At 44.1% G+C, this 12,131-nt stretch overlaps 1 protein-coding gene across 1 annotated transcript in view; it reads left to right on the forward strand.

Annotated features, from left to right (window-relative positions):
• Positions 1–11,913, forward strand: part of GUCY2C (guanylate cyclase 2C) — a 66,204-nt gene extending 54,291 nt beyond the window's left edge. The window contains exons 21-27 of the mRNA XM_068971041.1: positions 1,155–1,313; positions 3,126–3,318; positions 4,926–5,100; positions 7,255–7,353; positions 8,347–8,441; positions 9,947–10,023; positions 11,333–11,913. Coding sequence (XP_068827142.1) covers positions 1,155–1,313; positions 3,126–3,318; positions 4,926–5,100; positions 7,255–7,353; positions 8,347–8,441; positions 9,947–10,023; positions 11,333–11,507 — 973 coding nt within the window. The 3' untranslated portion in view covers positions 11,508–11,913. The remainder of the gene's footprint in view (positions 1–1,154; positions 1,314–3,125; positions 3,319–4,925; positions 5,101–7,254; positions 7,354–8,346; positions 8,442–9,946; positions 10,024–11,332) is intronic.
• Positions 11,914–12,131: the final 218 nt, after the last annotated feature.

The following is a 12,131-nucleotide window of genomic DNA, read 5'->3' on the forward strand; positions in this document are numbered from 1 at the left end:
TTTGGGGTTTTTTTTTTTTTTTTTTTAACATAGTAAGAAACGTATTAAATTTTTAACAAACATCCCACCCCGTACCAAGGGGATTACAACATAGTCTGTCTTTTGGAGCACAGAAATGACAAGTTTAATTATTGTTATGATGATGAAACAGTAGAATTTATTCATCCCTTGGGTTGTGTCATGAACATTGTCTCCAGTTCTCACAACAGCTATAATTTCCGACTGGGGTCTGCACCCAGGTGGGTCACGGGGTCACGAAGAGCTGGCATCTCATCTAAGTCATCTCAATCTAACAAAATAGACTTAGGGCTTTCGCTTTAGGTCCCTGACTCTCTATTCTGAGGGGTAATATAAGGCTCAGATTTGCTTTACTTGGTTCTTTCCTTTTTTTTTTAATTTATTTTTTAATTGAAGGAAAATTGCTCTATAATGTTGTGATGCTTTCTGCCGTATGAGGTTCTTTTCTTATATTTCCTTTTATTGCAAGTTGTTCCTTATTCAAACTTTTAAAAATATGAAGCAAACAAGAAAGAAAAAAAATCACCTATTTTTCAACAGGTAATGACCAGTTTTCAAAAATTAAAAATGAGACGATAATGTTTGCTGTTATATAAACTGGCTTCTTTCACTTAAGTAATGTAAAAGAAGTTTCCTTCTGTGTACTTCACAATTTTAATTTGTATTTGATAATCCATCATTTCATAATAATTTAATTACTTTTTATTACACATTTAGGGTAACTTTTAAATGATTGTTTGTGAGGAATAACTGCTACTTTCTTTATAGTTCACTTTCAGCACATTCATGATAGTTTCCTTCGGATAATTCTAAGTAGAATTGAGAGGCTGGTTGACATAAGCATTCTTAAGATTTATGACACATTTTACCATATTTCCCTCTAGGAAAACTATAATATATATTTTTCCTCCATCTTACTTACATTGATTGCCATTGTGCTAACATTTGTTTTTCTTTTTTTTTTCTAATGTCTCTTCTATTTCTTTGATCCTTCCCGAGATTAAATTTTTTGCCATATTTGTTGGCCATTTTTATTCTTTCTTTAATTACCTGTTCATAATATCTGCCTATTGCTTTAATGATTATTTATGTTTTCTTAATAATATGGAGAGCTCTTTATCTGTCTCTACCTATAGCCTTTTCCATGACCAAAAAAATGAAAGTTACATGGATACCTTGATCCGACGTCTACAGCTGTATTCCCGGAACCTGGAACATCTGGTGGAGGAAAGGACACAGCTGTACAAGGCAGAGAGGGACAGGGCTGACCAACTTAATTTCATGTTGCTCCCAAGGTAAGGAAGTCCTTCCACGGATGTGACTGTACAGGACTCCAGAGTTGTGCCTTAGCCCTTAAGGTGGAAAGCCAAAGCATGCTTGTCTAGTGTTGGTTTCCTCTGTGCTTTTCTTCCTCTATTTATTTTTATGTATTAGTTTGGCTGTGCTGGATCTTAGTTGCGGCACACAGGATCTTTATTGGCAGCATGTGAAATTTTAGTTAGGACATGTGGTATCTAGTTCCCAGAGCAGGAATCAAACCTGGGTCCCCTGCATTGGGAGTGCAGAGTCTTAGTCGTGGACCACAAGGGAAGTCCCTTCTCTACATTTATATAGGATTGTTGCTGCTTGCATTTTCTTCATCAGATCATTGTGTTTAAAGATGCACGTTCTTGCTAATGTCCCAGTTTGCATTGTCTAAATTGCTAAAAGAAAGAGATTGTTTTCCAGTGCCATGGAAGAAGCATGGATGGCAGAGTTAGAGCGATCTAGGTTCCAACACTGGAGAAGGAAGTGGCAACCCACTCCAGTGTTCTTGCCTAGAGAATCCGAGGGACGGGGCAGCCTGGTGGGCTGCCGTCTATGGAGTCGCACGGAGTTGGACATGACTGATGCGACTTAGCAGCAGCAGCATGTTCCAACACCTGTTGGCCACTGTTACTGAGTCTGAGACCTTAGGCCAGTCACTGTCTCTCCTTCATATAAAAATGAAAATTAAAGCATTAATCTCTTTGCCATCTTCTTTCAGCCTCATAGTAGAGGCCATATTACAAGAAATGGTATGGATGAGCTTATTTGCAAAGCAGAAACAGAGACAAAGATGTAGAAAACAAATGTATGGACACCGAGTGGGAAACGGGTGGATGGGAGAAATAGGGAGATTGGGATTGGCAGATTCGCACTGTTGATACTATATGTAAAATAGATGCTGGGGCTTCCCTGGTGATTCAGATGGTAAAGAATCTGCCTGCAATGCAGGAGACCCAGGTTTGATCCCTGCATTGGGAAGATGCCCTAGGGAAGGGAATTGCTACTGACTCCAGCATTCCTCCCTGGGAAATGCCATGGACAGAAGAGTTTGTTGGGCTGCAGTCCACTGTGTCACAGAAGAGTCAGACACAACTTAACGACTAACACGTACACACACACGTAAAATAGGTAACTAATGAGAATCGACTGAATAGCACAGGGAACTCTACTCACTGCTCTGTGGTGGCCTAAACTGGAAGGAAGTCCAGAGTGGAGGGGATATATGTGTATGTACAGCTGATTTATTTTGCTATACAGTAGAAGCTAACACATTATATTTACTAATAAAGCCACTGTGCTCCAGTAAAAATTAATTAAAAATAAAATAGGAGCCATCTTTAGTGCAGGAAGGCTTCCCTGGTAGCTCAGATGGTAAAGAATCCACCTGCAATGTGGGAGACCGGATTCAATCCCTGGGTGGGGAAGATCCCCTGGAGGAGGAAATAGCTACCCACTCCAGTATTCTTGCCTGGAAAACTCCATGGACAGAGGAGCCTGGCAGGCTGCAGTCCATGAGGTCCCATACAGTTGGACACGACTCACATTTATTAGAGTTATAATCAGGTATTAAATTACTACTGAACCTCCTATTCGTCTGAGGCCACATACATGTGCTCTGTGTGTGTATATGTTCCTAGACCTGGTATTTGCAAACTGTCTTTGGTTCCTCACCACACTACTCACTGGAAATCCTCAGTTCTAGAATTCCTGGTGAACAGTTAGTACTGTCTCAAAGATTTCCGTAGAGGAAGAAGGAATTTACTGAAATTGAAGGCCCTGTTCTTTCCTTCCTCATCTAGGCTGGTGGTCAAGTCTCTGAAGGAGAAAGGCTTCGTGGAGCCTGAGCTGTACGAGGAAGTCACAGTCTACTTCAGTGACATTGTAGGGTTCACCACCATCTGCAAGTACAGTACCCCCATGGAAGTGGTGGACATGCTCAATGACATCTATAAGAACTTTGACCACATTCTGGACCACCACGACGTGTACAAGGTAACCGCTCCACCTAACAGGCTGAATGATGGTTTGGCCCCAGGTCAGCAGAGCCAGACTTGGCTGTTCTTGTTACTACAGTTTTCCTTTGCTACCCCTAGCACCTTTGCCTCGGGATGCTTCAAGGATTGTCATGGATCCCCGAATCCCCAGGTGCTCAAGTCCCTGGCGTAAAATAACATAGTATTTGCATACAACCTACATACCCATGTACTCTTAACTTAAATCATTTCTAGATTACTTATAATATCTAATACAATGTAAATGCTATGTAAAATAGTTGCTGGAGTTGTGGCAAATTCAAATTTTACTTTTTGGAACTTTCTACAGTTTTGTTTAAATATTTTTGAATCATGATTCATTGAATCCACAGTGTGGAACCTATAGATTCAGAGAGCTGACTTTACTCAGGTCTTTGCCTTTGTCATTTAAGAGTTAGTAAATTAGTGGTTGAGTCTGACGTGGAAGAATAAGAGTGGTCAGAAGTTGAAATCCTCACCCTGTGTAGATCAGAAGGTCTTACTAACAGGAGTTCTGGTTGAATAGTGATTATGCATTTTAGAGATATTCAGAAAGAAGAAATTAACTAACCAACACATATGAACCATGCATATGATTATGAAAGTGAAATTAAAAGGGAGAATATCAAAGAGTAATGTTAATAGAAGTCTACTTCCTATTACAAGAAAAGTGTTCGGAAGCATCTGGTACAAGAATGTGTATTATGTCTTTAGTGAACTGAAAATGAAAGTCACTCAGTCGTATCCCACTCTTTGCCACCCTGTGGACTGTAGTCTCCCAGGCTCCTCTGTCCATGGGACTCTCCAGGCAAGAATACTGGAGTGGCTTGCCATGCCCTTCTCCAGGAGATCTTCCCAACCCAGGGATCGAACCCAGGTCTTCTGCCTTGCAGGCAGATTTTTTACCACCTGAGCCACCAGGGAAGCCCTTTTATGTCTTAGAGGAACCTACAATTATCTTTTTATCAAATAGTTTTTGAAAAGTAAAGCACTAAACATGACTTTTCTGATAATTAGAGATGGTTTCCTAAAATTACATAAAGCCATTCAAATTGTTTCAACACTATAGAACTGTCTCACCACATCTGCATGACTTGCATTATTATAAAGTACTTCATTCAATTAAAATCCTTTATAGTTGTTTTATCAACTTTTTAAGTAGGCTATGGCTTTCTAGGTGGTGAAGTGGTAAAGAATCTGCCTGCCAATGCAGGAGACGCAGTGATGCGGGTTTGATCCCTGGGTCGCGAAGATCCTCTAGAGAAGGAAGTGACAACCTGCTCCAGTATTCTTGCTTGGAAAATTTCATGGAAAATTTCAACCACACAGCCTGGCAGGCTACAGTCCATAGGGCCACAGAGAGTTGGACATGGCTGAGCATGCATACGCCACATCCTAACTAAGCTATAAAAACCCTGAAGAAATTAGCATAATACTAGTCTTGAACTAGTCCCAGAATAAGTGTACAGGGCTATGCTCATATGAGTTGTCGAACACTTCTGAATTTGATGTGCAATAAACTGCTTCTGTTTACTTTCTGGTGCCTTTAGAAGGGACCAATTCACTGATGAGAAACTGCTTCCGCAGGTGGAAACCATTGGTGATGCCTACATGGTGGCCAGCGGTTTGCCTAAGAGAAATGGCAACCGGCATGCAATAGACATTGCCAAGATGGCCTTGGACCTCCTCAGCTTCGTGGGGACCTTTGAGCTGGAGCATCTTCCTGGCCTCCCAATATGGATTCGCATTGGAATTCACTCCGGTAGGCAGCTGAGCACTGTAGCAGTCGGGAACCGTGTGTACCTCTGCACACCAACTAAATTAGAAAGGTTGAAGGATCCTCAGAGGAGATCAGTTTTCACATGAGGCTTACTCTTGAATCTGCCTGCCAAATACGAGGTCCAGTTACATATCCTGACATAATTAGACCTGTAATAAGTGTCTGGAGAGTTCTAGGAAACAGCAGTCACGACAGCACTCATGGAATGATAAACACCAACCACCAACTAAAATAACAGGCTCCAGACCTCCTGTTTAAGTCACCCTATTCCCTGGTGGCTCAGATGGTAAAGAATCCGCCTGCAATGCAGTGCAGTGCTTCCATCCCTGAGTTGGGAAGATCCCCTGGAGGAGGGCATGGCAACCCACTCCAGTATGCTTGCCTGGAGAATCCCCATGGACAGAGGAGCCTGGCAGGCTACACTCTATGTGGTAGCAAAGAGTTGGACACGAATGACCGACTAAGCGCAGCACAGCACGTTTACTATTTATCTCTTCCCCATTCCCTCCCTCTCCCCATCTCTGACTTCTGTAAATTTTTTTTTCAGTAAAATATTACAGTATCTTAAGTGGATTTTATTATCTTTCTGATGTGATTGAGAAGTTTGAGAGACCTTTTTTTTTTTAATTGGAGTATAGCTGACTTACGATATTGTGTTAGTTTCTGGTGCACAGCAAAGTGATTTGGTTATACGTATATATAATATAGCTTGCATCTGCTAATCTCAAACTCCCGATCCATCCCTCCCCTGCCCCTTGATAACCACAAGTCTTTTCTCTATGTCTGTGAATCTGTTTCATGGATAAGTTTATCTGTCGTATTCTAGCTTCCTCAGAGATCTAATCAAGTAGCTGCTGCTGCTACTGTTTGTTTTTGTTTTGTATTTTGGCATTGAGTCTAACAGGGAAGATTCAGTACTTAGTATTTTTTTTTCAAGTGTACATAAGCAATGCACAACTTAATGTTCTGTTTTTTTCAGTGTCTGTAAACACAGTGTTCAAAGGACAAATCTATAAAGAAACTCATATAGATCAAAACCTGATAAACAAACCAGAAAATCAATAGTTGCCTCTATCCAAAACCTGGTTTTGCAGTTTCTGAGTTTAATCTTTAACTTCTACAAATTTTAACTCCTGGCATTCAGTCTTTCTACACAAATACTTGCTTGAGCAGCCCTCCTTGCCTATCTGATATGCCCCTGTGCATCATCTGGCCTTGACTTTTGTTCTGCCTTTAGGGGTATCCTTGTGTTGTAGGCTCCCCCTTCCTGCTGCATTCACGTGGTACATGAAAAGTGCAGGGAAGAAGATTCCAAGTCCTTGTCATCTGGGTCTTCCATCATCAGGCCACCAATCCCTAAAATGCTGTGCTGTGCCATGCTTAGTCACTCAGTCATGTGGGACTCTTTGCAACCTCATGGACTGCAGTTTGCCAAAGTCCTCTGTCTATGGGGATTCTCCAGGCAAGAATACTGGAGGGGTTGCCATACCTTCCTCCAGGAGATCGTCCCAACCCAGGGTTGAACCCAGGTCTCCCACATTGCAGACAGATTCTTTACTGTCTGAGCCACCAGGGAAGCCCAAGAATACTGGAGAGGGTAGCCTATCCCTTCTTCAGGGGTTCTTCTCGACCCAGAAATCGAACTGGGGGTCTCCTGCATTGCAGGTGGATTCTTTATCAGCTGAGCTACCAAGGAAGCCCAAAAATAAAACAGACGGGCCATTGAGCCTTCAAGTGCACTGTGCCCACCAGTGATTCAGAGCTCTGGGCTGTGTGGCTGGCACAGCGAGAAGGTGGTGAGATGGTCTCCGTCCTTCTTGAGAGCCTTCTGTGTAATATACTAAGGAGCATTTTCCACCTTTGCGTGCTGATCTCAAAATGTCTTCTTGTTTCTCGAAAATGTGCTTTTCTATGCTAGAGCAAAACACTTCCTGAAAGCATGATTTGGATAATGATGCTATCCCCTAACCAATGCATTCATTTGGAACCAAGGTCACAGCTCACAATTTACCCCTTAAACCACTTCTCCCGTCTAATGAGGCATTGAGCGTTGTGATCTTGAGAAGAGGCTCACCCACCTGAACACCACTCTGTGACTTCCGTGGCCTCCACCTTCTTGCCTTCTGTCCCTCACAGGTCCCTGTGCCGCTGGAGTCGTGGGGATCAAGATGCCTCGTTATTGCCTGTTCGGAGATACAGTCAACACAGCCTCTCGGATGGAATCCACTGGCCTCCGTAAGAAAGGAGAGGACTTTTCTTAGAGGACAAAGATTCTGTCTCCCAACCAAGGGGAACTGTAGGGTGAAAATGCATAATACGGCCAGTGAGGTGAAGAATGACTCTTCACGTTGACTGACTGTGAGCCTGAGTCAGTCCAGTCCTTGCTACATATTGCCGCTTACTGATCATAATTTTTTTCTTCCTTTATGGCTCAGTTTGACTGTTCTTATTAGTCTGGGTTCATTTGCAGTGCATTCAGGCATGCCGTACCTGGAATACTTTTGAACGTGAACGTGAAGTCGCTCAGTCGTGTCCGACTCTTTGCAACCCCATGGACTGTAGCCTACCAGGCTCCTCTGTCCATGGGATTTTCCAGGCAATAGTACTGGAGTGGATTGCCATTTCCTTCTCTAAGGGATCTTCCCAACCCAGGGATCAAACCTGGGTCTCCTGCATTGTAGACAGATGCTTTACTGTCTGAGCCACCCGGGAAGTCCTTAGATCCATGTAATACTCTTAGATCCGTGTAAAAGAGAAAGTGTTAGCTGCTTAGTCATGTCCAACTCTTTGCAACCCCACGGACTATAGCCCACCAGGCTCCTCGGTCCGTGGAATTCTCCAGGCAAGAATACTGGAGTGGGTTGCCATTTACATGGAGACCCCAAACCAAATTTCAGCTTTTTAGCTCAGCACCACAAAGTAAAATCCAAACCCAGGCCCAGGGGCTCCCCTCTCTGAGCTGTAATGAGAAGCTCCAGGGCTCAATCTAGAGAGCTTCCTCACTCAGGACCCTGAAAACCAGCACCAGACCCTCTCCCCGTGTCTGATAATAGTTCTCATCTCACTGATGCTGTTCTAAAGTGTTTTGTTTTGTTTTTTGTTTAATGACAATATCTAAGCCGTCAACAGCACTCATAGTAAATATTCTGGCTCAAGGGGAAACAAACGGGGCCCTATGATAGCATTGAAAATGGACGCGGTTTTCATTGATCTATTTTGCATTTCCAGCCTTGAGAATCCATGTCAGCGGCTCCACCATAGCCATCCTGAAGAGGACAGAGTGCCAGTTCCTCTATGAAGTAAGAGGAGAAACCTACTTAAAGGTAAGGAACCCATCGAGATATATACCTAATAGCGCCACCGGGTGGCGCTAGTGGTAAAGAACCTGCCTGCCAAAGCACGGGACATAAGACACGTGGGTTCAATTCCTGGGTTGGGAAGATCCCCTGGAGAAGAGCATGGCAACCCACTCTAGTATTCTTGCCTGGAGAATCCCATGGACAGAGGAGCTTGGTGGGCTACAGTTCACGGGATCACAAAGAGTCAGACATGACTTAGCAATTAAACACGGACGCCCCATCAGACCTGCTGAGTACAGCTCTCTTTGGGTATAGATCAGAGATCTGTATTTTAATCAAGTGACTGTGAGGCATAGAGAAGAGTGGGAATCCCTGTTCTAGACACGCCTTGCTGTCCCACACATTTAGAGCAACCACCTTTCAGAGCCACCAGGTGGCCCACAGGCTGTCTGTTGAAGGTTGATCAGACTCACAACTGATCTGAAGCCAGTGATCGGCTCCGAACATCTGCCTCCACCAGCCGTAGCAGCATCAGCCCCTACACTGACGGCAACTTGGAAGAGCCTCCTTTAGGTAGTTGTGTTCGAACAACACACTGGCTATTTTAATTCTCTGTAAACACGTTCTCTGCAGTGTTCCCCCCAAAATAGAAGTGGTATGTGGATTATTACAGTGCAAGTGGTTAGGTGTATGCGCTCAGTGGTGTCTGACTCTGCGATGCCGTGACTGTAACCCACCAGGTTCCTCTGTCCGTGGGATTTTTTAGGGAAGCATACTGGAGTGGGTTGCCATTTCCTACTTCTGGGGATTGAACCCAAGTCTCTTGCATATCCTGCACTGGCAAGCAGGTTCTTTACCATTGGCAACACTTGGGAAGTTCAAATATTACAGTCCAAACACAGCCCCAAATCACTAGTTTTTTTTTTTGAATGAGTGGTTTTTAAAAATACAACTATCTAGTCTGCTTTTCAAACACAACCTCCAGCCAAAAACAATTTCCTGTTGCTTCCATTTATTTTGCAGCCTGCAGATGTACCCAGCTAATGTCAGTTAGTGCATGTTTATCATGAGGCATGTGTGTTTGTAATTTACACACTTCAGGTGGGGAAACTGTGGCAAAAGTTTTGTGGCAAAAACAGCCAGAATAAAATGTGGATGACAGAAACCAGTTGGATTCATTGGAGTAGCAGGATCATAGATGAATTTTCTTCCTTCTTCATTTAGAGTTTTTGTGCTGTTGCTAAGGTGATATTTGGAAATGTCTTTTGGGGAATAAAAGAAAATTCTAGTTTGAAAAAAAAAAAAACATGCCTGGTGGATGAGAGATACTTTTTTAAAGGTGCTTAGAAATAAAGATTGGTCTGGAGATAACACAAATCATACCAGGAACACGTGCTGTATTGAAATATAGGCTGTGATGACAAACTCAGAGGGGAAATGTCTCTTGGAAGCTGATGCTCGTCAGAACGGTGGGTTACAGCCGACTGCCTTGTTGGCCTCCATGGTCCACACCTTTCTTGTCTCTCTAGGGGAGAGGAACTGAGACCACCTACTGGCTGACCGGGGTGAAGGACCAGGAGTACAACCTGCCGACCCCTCCAACCGCGTAAGCTGCTGGCTGGGTGGGGAGGAGCCGGGAAGTCGAGGTCTTGGCTTTGTATCTTGTACTGTGTGCAGGCAGTTGAACTGTTGGCGAGTGCTTTGCCAGTGGCAATGAGGCATTGAATCCAAGATGAGAGATGACACACATTGAAAAGGCTTGGAAACCCCCCTTCTCTGGCTGCTGGAGTGTTTCAGGCTCTCTCAGGAGACCAGAGGACAGTTTAGGGCTCACCCCCTGCACATGTGGTCAAGAGTAGAGCACACTAGGGACAGGAGACCAGTGCATTTCCACCCCTGCGTACAGCTCTCTGCTGAGTCACCTGATGGAACAGGAACTCCCCAGCTTCAGGACTGTGGTTTGGGGCCTTCACATGGAGTGTGTGTTCTCCCTGAGATGAGGAAAACAGGCTGCAGGTCTAATTAACCGGTTTCAGTTTCCCTAAAGGTGACTCAAATGGTCTTCCAGTTGCATTTGGGCCACTGCAGTGAGTCATGTGGCTATTGGAACAGCTTTTGCTGTGGTAGAGAAACCCTGTCATGCAGACGCCTGGATGCAGGACCCAGACAGATGGCAACACCATAGAGATGCCAAAACAATGCAGACCATGTGTATGGCATGGGAGGACCTGGCCCCTTACTAAGAGCACCCCAGGTCCATTCTGATCTCTTAAAACCCTCCACTCATTCAGAGCCCTCCCCAGACAAGACCCACATTCCTAGGAAAGTGTGGGACCAACACGTTTTCAGAGTTTTGTGGTGACTGGTGGCTCAGACAGTAAAGAATCTGCCTGCAATGCAGGAGACCCAGGTTTGATCCCTGGGTCGGAAAGCTCTCTTGGAGAAGGGAATGGCAATCCACTCCAGTATTCTTGCCTGGAGAATTCCAGGGACAGAGGACCCTGGCAGGCTATAGTCCATGGGGTCGCAAAGAGTCGGACACAACAAGCTACGTAGCACACACACTAGGGCTTAGCACCCTCTTGGCTTCTCTTCCTCTCGCTCCAGTGGTATGTGTAAACCTAACCTCACCTCTTAATTCCACATTGTGTTGTCTTACTTTGAAATCGAAATGTAATTTCCTGCTTGAAATATATTCTGCTTTCCCTACAACTACACAGAGCAAGGGTGACAGTTCTTTAGGCTCATTGGTTGAAGCCAAGGGTCGTTCTGTGTTCTCTGGACTTCCTGCATGCAGCACAGAGTAGGCATTCAACAAGGAATCAGTGAATGAAACAGGCGGTTCTGGAGCTGAGGGTTAGTCTGTTTGAATGGATGAGAAGTTCCCTTTCCCCTCCATACTCTTGTCTCTCCAGGGAGAATCAACAGCGGTTGCAAGCTGAGTTCGCCGACATGATCGCCAGCTCTTTACAGAAAAGACAGGCCTTGGGGATAAGGAACCGAAAACCAACCCGGGTGGCCAGCTACAAGAAGGGCACCCTGGAATATTTGCAGCTGAACACGACAGACAGTGAGAGCACCCATTTTTAAACCTTGGTAAGAGCTAAGAACTCAGGAAAAACTAAGTCCAGCCACACCTGGGGCAGTGACCACAAGTGTCCTGAAGCTTCTGCTTCTCTGAGACCTCAGTAAAGCAGAAGAAGACTTAGATGCAGTCTCCAGTAGCCTCGGCTTCCCTGTCTGGGACGTAGGCTTGCTTCCATGAATCACGTACACTCTCAGTGCAATAATTACCTTCTCCTCTGCAGCCTGATCTCAATAGCTGCTCCAGGGAACTTCAACCTGGGAAAGAGGAGAAATGAATATGTACTATCTCAAAGTTGGAGAGATTTTGTTCTTATTTCACCTGTTTCAGCTTTGTTTTGTTTACTGGCTCTTTTTCTTTCTGTATTCACGATAACATTTTTTTTTAATTGTCCCAATGATATTTTCAGTATTTTATCTCCATTAAATTATATTTAACTCCTAATTTTGGCAGACAGTATGCTGTATATGAGGCAGGAATAAAAGTTAATCATTTCCTGAATCTGTGGATATGTTTCTCTCTGTTGCACCCATTTCCCTGGAATGCACCAGGCATTGCCTTGTGCTGGTTGAAAAACTGACTTAATACCCCTGCACTGAAGAAGGGCAAAGCTAGCATCGTTGCTCAGA

This window comes from Capricornis sumatraensis, chromosome 4 (genome assembly GCF_032405125.1).
Source record: "Capricornis sumatraensis isolate serow.1 chromosome 4, serow.2, whole genome shotgun sequence".
NCBI classification, from domain to species: Eukaryota; Metazoa; Chordata; class Mammalia; order Artiodactyla; family Bovidae; genus Capricornis; species Capricornis sumatraensis.